This window comes from Fukomys damarensis, unplaced genomic scaffold, assembly GCF_012274545.1.
Source record: "Fukomys damarensis isolate Sample0158 unplaced genomic scaffold, DMR_v1.0_HiC HiC_scaffold_21, whole genome shotgun sequence".
NCBI classification, from domain to species: Eukaryota; Metazoa; Chordata; class Mammalia; order Rodentia; family Bathyergidae; genus Fukomys; species Fukomys damarensis.
Genome location: NW_022900933.1, coordinates 28,478,246 through 28,484,245, shown reverse-complemented (window position 1 = coordinate 28,484,245; position 6,000 = coordinate 28,478,246). Strand labels below are relative to the sequence as shown.

Below are 6,000 nucleotides of genomic sequence, written 5' to 3'. Positions count from 1 at the left end.
GGTGGGGCTCTGAAGTAAGCCCCATCAAACATTCTGGAAGGGTGGGCAGGGCAGCTTATAATGCCCAGAACAATGGCAGCAGAAACTCTAGGAAGGTGGCTTTCTCATTCGTCAGTATAAAGTTCCAGTGTAAATTTTAGAATCTTCCAAGAGTGACAGGTTGGGAAGTGTGTCAAACAGTTTCTCCATATAGTTTACCAGGGGCAAGGAACACAGATACACCCAGGTACACGTGCAAGAGCCAGCACTACCCTAGCATGCTGGTTGCTTTATGTCCTCTCTGAAGTGAGTTGTCAAAAAAGATGCCCTTAACTATATTTAAAAACTTTGACTATGACATGAGTTCCCTTATCTGAGAACTTTGGTTTAATTTGATTTTAGTGTTCTAGTCTGCAAAATATTAGCCACTTGTAATAAAAACAGCAACAACAATAATAGTATCTCTCCCACACTAGGATTTGGACAGGTTAAGCAGATAAAAGGTTAGGTCATGTAGGGTGGAACTGGACCTTGAGCTTTTGCTTCCTCACTTCTCTCTGCTGCTTCTTGGCTGACGTGGGAGGTGCCCTGTGAGCGCAGGTTTTATCCAAGAGGCTGAGTGCAGAGGCTCTAGTCTGATGGCTGGAGGAAGTGTGTAGCATTTGCCAGGATTAAAAGGGGCGCATGAACAGCCCATTCACAGCTTCCATTTGTCTGTGTCTGCGATGTGCTCCTTTATACGACACTCAGATGAAGAGAAAACCTGTAGTCCCTGAAATCAGGCAATAGTAAGAAAGCCAGGCCAGAGTCTGCAGTGTCCCCATGAGTTTCTAGAATGTTTCCAAGAACCTGCATAAAGTGAAGCTGTGGAAACACATTTGTTTTCTTTCCAATAGAGCTGGGCTAGTGTACGTGTAAATCGGATTATGCGAGGGGGGGAATGCCTAATAGAATGATTTTTCCCCCAAGTTCTTGGAAACACTTGAGCACAGTCCTGAGAGCTTTTTCTGCACATTTAAATTAGAATGATGGTGAGTGAAGGAAATACAAGATTAGGAAGCCTTGCCTGAATACTCATTTAGGAAATGGAAACTGTAATTTAAATAATTTGTGATAAGAGGTTTGAGCGGTCTGAGCAGAAAATTGAGACAGAAAATAGCCAAGTGACTCATCCCAAAGCAGAAATCAACAGTGGGCTCTCCAAGCCTATGGGAGGGTATGTGGTAGACCAGGCATCAACATGATTCTTTACTATGCTGTGTTCATAACCTGCCCATACTATGCTCCCAGAAACTCCCTCAATGCATAGAATCAGAAACAGGCTCCAATAGGAGAATGGCTAGGTGATTATCTAGATCCTGCTTAGCATAACATTGTAATTCTGTAATGCTAATTGGCATGAAAATGAAGATCAATTATTTAAGGATTTCATCTTATAGAAATTGTGCTAACACTATAAGCCTTTTCTGCCAGTGGTACTTTGTTTAGCTCCATCTCCACAGAGTAGGCCCAGTACTCACTGTGCAATAGTATAATTGAAAATCTCTTAAGAATGCAGATTTTGGTGTTCTCAAAGCATCCGTTGGAATTTGTGTTGATAGACCTGACTATGCAAGGATTCTCTTGTATTCAAACACCTGTTCCACCCAAAAGCATTTATTTAGTGCTCTGCCATTGGTGCAAGAGGTGATGGGTAGAACAGCAGAACTAAATGATAGTATGGGGCTCCTAGTAATGAGAAAGAGAGGGCCAGGCACAGCTAGGCTTCTTCCTCCTTCTCCTTGTCTTTTCATCTTCCTAATCATCTTCTCTTTTTGTGATGCAGAGGACAGAACCCAGGGCCTTGTACTGAGATGTACTCCCAGGCACATTCATTTATGAATTTTGAAACAGAGTCTTGCTAAGTTGCTCAGGTGGGGCATGAACCTGTGATCTTCCTGCCTTAGCCTCCTGAGTAGCTTGTATTATAAGTGTGCACCTTCATGCTCAGATTCTTCATCCTTTACTGTTTCCAAGCTTCCTAGGATAGGGCTGTACAAGTGATAGGTCCTTTCTGAATTTGTAGCAAACCACATTTCCTTTTTAAATGTTCAGCATTTATCACTCTATGAAAACGCATGCTGAAGACAGCCACCATCTGTCCCTATAAAGAGGGTGCCCCATGATAGGACTGTAAAGGAGAAGCACCTCCTGTCTAATCTAAAAGGCAATTGTGAAACCTTCCCAGACATTCAGGTGCCCTAGACTAATCATGTCCATGATCTTTGGTGTTTCTGAAGAGAATAGTACCATTTTTCCATTAGAAGTACAATTCTGGATGACCATGAATTTCTTAAAATGTACTAGATCTTAAAATTATTTACAAGAAGTGAATCAGGAGAAACAATGGAGCAGTTATTTTGAATAGCCTTTAAAATGAAATTTTATTCCTTCTGACTCAGGAGGCGGGGAAATATACAAATCTTGTTAAAAGTCTGTGGATTCTTTGGTCAGCATCCTGCTTTCTCTTCCACCTCACCACTTTCCTTCTCTTTTTACTATTTCTCACTAGGGTATGGGAATATTGCACCCAGCACTGAAGGAGGCAAAATCTTTTGTATTTTATATGCCATCTTTGGGATTCCACTCTTTGGTTTCTTATTGGCTGGAATTGGAGACCAACTTGGAACCATCTTTGGGAAAAGCATTGCAAGAGTGGAGAAGGTCTTTCGAGTGAGTACTGCATCTATTTAAACCTAACTGCTGCAACCCAGTTGGCTTTAGCCTAACAGGGGACTGAAGGCATTGCCAGGAGCACCATTTGCTTTTAGTGAGATAGTTAAATGTTACGATTGTGTTTTCTACATTTTGGCTAATTTGGGCACAGTAGCTACACATTCTTTGCTTGATTAGCTTCCTACTTTAGGGCAGTATTTCTGGAATCATGGCACAACAGGGTTAAGTATGAATTTGCCAATGCAGATTTTCTGATGCGATAAGGCATACTCAGTGTCTTAGTCTGTTTATGCCGCAACAACAGAATCCTGGAGACAAGATAATTTGTGAAGAACAGAAACTTACTTCTCAACATATGGAGGCTGGGAGTTCAACAGCAAGGTCCTGTAGGTTCAGTTCTTCAGTTTTCTGGTGAGGGCTTTAACTTCTCCTGTCAAGACGGTGCCTTGTGTCTGTCTTTTGGAAGGAAAAATGCCAAGTCCTTTTGTGGCAGAAGGATTGGAAAGGAAAAGGGCCTAACTGCATGCAACTTCTTTTATAAGGGCCTTAATACCACCCAAGAGGGAGGAGCCCTCATGACCCAATCATCTTTAAAAGCCTTATCTTTTATTAAATCACATTGGCCTTAACTTTTCGACACAAGAATTTTAGAGGGGATTCATTCAAACTGTAGTGCTCAGTTTAGTCCTAAAGGTGGGGTGGTTTCTTTAGCGTCTTTGCAAAGAAGTAGAGAAATGTAAATCCACTCATAACTTCTTTGCTCCCCTGGTCCATCCTGGCTTCCCCCAGGAACTGCTTTCTCCCAGCTGAGCTTTGTGCTGTGAGTCTCTCCTCATGGTCCTCCCTGTGCGGCCCCCTGCTGTTGAGTGCTTCCCCTCAGCAAAAGCTCACTGGTGTGTGGCTTCACCCTAAGTGGGATGATTGTTGGTTCCTTAGTTTTTCCTCTTGGAAATATTTACCTTTAAGCAAGGGAATTTATTTACTGAAGCTGATGTGTCTAGCATCAGGACAGTCATGTGGGATGGATATGACCGGGGTTCCCAGTGCCTCTTACCTGCATCCATTCGGATGATTGCACAGAAATCTTGTTTAGCATAGGTGTAATGCTGTTTCTGTTCTTCTGTTCAGTGTGGATCTCATTCTCAAGCCTTCTAAACCTTTCTTTATCAGGGAATACTTTCTTCTGATTATTAATTTTTAAAAATGACATTTTGAGATCTTTTTTGAAATCTAGCAATGATGGGCAAAGACAGATCAGTCAGTGGTAAGCTCTCAAGCTGCACAATCCTCCATACCCCTCTGAGATAAGACACTTTGAGTTTTAGGCTGGGTTTGAAATCCTGGCTTACAGCTCTCTTTAGAACAGTGGGAGGGAACTCCCCAGATAGGCAATTTCAGAATGGTTGTTTTGTTTTGTTTTAGTAGGCTGATGGAAATAAACACAAGAGCCGGTTCTAGTCACATTTGTAGACTCAGCAGTCCTGGGTAACCTGCCTCTGTTTGCTCATTAGCAAAAGGGGATAGAATTTGAATCTATTTGCCTAAGTTATATAATGATTAAATGAAATAATGTGTGGGAGAAAGCTTGGCACAAGGCCAGATGCAAGCCCAGAGCTGTGTGTGTTTCACAGAAAAGCAAGCTGGCAGCATAGCCACTCCCTCGGTTTTGTCTGAGTAGCTCCTGGTGTGTGAACTTTTCTGGAAGGTCCTACAACCTTTGCCCCAGGTGCTGGCTGGCCAGCGGGCCTCATTAGCACACACACCTGGGCTTCTCCACGGTCACCATGGAAACCGTAGCATTCAGCTCTTGTGCTTCTCAGATGTTTAGGTCCCCCTGACCTAGTTGTGCAGCCCTGTGAACTTCTCCAAGATGTCTCTTAGCTGATGCTCCACGGCCCTTTGAGTTAAGAGAACAGTGAATCTGTCAGACCGAACATTTAGAAGAATAGGATTCACAAAGAGGAATGAAAGACTATTCTGGCATTTTTATATTTATATAATTAGCTTCTCTAGATAGTTTCCTTAGTTGTAGAAGAAAGGGTTAGATTGAATCCTTTTCACATCTCCTTTTGTTAAAAGAATTTTGTTAGTATATTCCAAATGAGAGAAGTTTTAATCATTTCCCTGCATCTGCTGCCAAATGGGGGGACTTAGTCTCCCCTCATCAATTTCAGACTGCAAGTTGAGTGTGCTATTCACCTTCCCCTCGAAGCTACCTCTAAATGGATCATTTAATAGAATCTGGGGCCGAGGCCTACACATGTCACATTTCATTTTTATGCTGATGGCCCACTCTGGGCCTTGCAGTGCCCTCAGAGCCTGGGAGCTTTTCAGGAAGGCTAGACAGACGTGTGTGATTGAGTTGTCAACACAATGGATGCATTTACCCAGTGTTGGAGGGGGCCCTTGGAAGGGTGACTGAATTCCAGGAAGAATAAACATTCTTCCAGAATGCACAGGCAGTGGATCTAGTAGCCTTTTGCTTACTGTGTGTAAAGTTAGACAATCTCAAAGCTCTTGGCCATTGATTTAAAGTCAATTTAAAAGACCAATTACTCATAGGTGATTATTTGAAAACTTCAAATTATATAAACCAGCAAAGCTTGGGGTTGTGAATATTTTTCAGTTCTCCTGGGGAGGATGCATTTAAAAAAATTGGCACAATGCATAGTAAATCTTTCTTTTGTCTGTTAGATTTTCTCTTAGCTCTTGGGAAGAGATTGTGTGTTTGTGTGTGTGTCTGTGTGTTTAATAAAAATAGAATGTGGGGTCAGCCTTCCAGGTGCCTGTATTCTGAGGTGACTCTAGTTTGGGTCTTTTTAACATATCTCAGATCTGAGCTTCATTTTGAAGGATCACTAAGGCGTAGTGTAATACTTCGGAATGCTTGTTGTTAGGTTTTTAATGGAGTAAGTAAACAGAAACTCTTCTCCTCTGAAGTTCAGAATGAATTGAGAGCCAGCAGAGTCCAGCAGAATCACAGTGTCGGCTTTATTGCTGATAAGTTGACCAGAGAATGCAGTTGTAGCTCTGTTAACCAAAAGGCTTTTTTAATTTTACTGTTGCAGAACAACTGACCACAAACATAGAAGCTTGAAACAACACACATTTATGATGTCGCAAGCTCTTAGGTAGAAGTCTGATGCGTGTGGGTGGGGTGTCTTTGGAATGTCACAAGACCAAAATCTAGGTATTGGTCAGACTGACCGCCTGGTCTGGGAAAGCTTTTAAACTCATTCATGTTTGGGGGAAAAAAAGTTTCTTACATTTGTAGGAATGAGATTCCTGTTTTCTTGCTGGTTTTCA

At 42.1% G+C, this 6,000-nt stretch overlaps 1 protein-coding gene across 6 annotated transcripts in view; it reads left to right on the top strand.

The window, feature by feature from the left end:
* Kcnk10 (potassium two pore domain channel subfamily K member 10) overlaps window positions 1-6,000 on the top strand; it is a 146,849-nt gene that overhangs the window by 92,261 nt on the left and 48,588 nt on the right. For all 6 annotated transcript variants that reach the window (XM_033766793.1, XM_033766794.1, XM_010616261.3 and 3 more), the window contains one exon: window positions 2,531-2,691. In XM_033766793.1, the coding sequence (XP_033622684.1) occupies window positions 2,531-2,691 (161 nt within the window). The remainder of the gene's footprint in view (window positions 1-2,530; window positions 2,692-6,000) is intronic.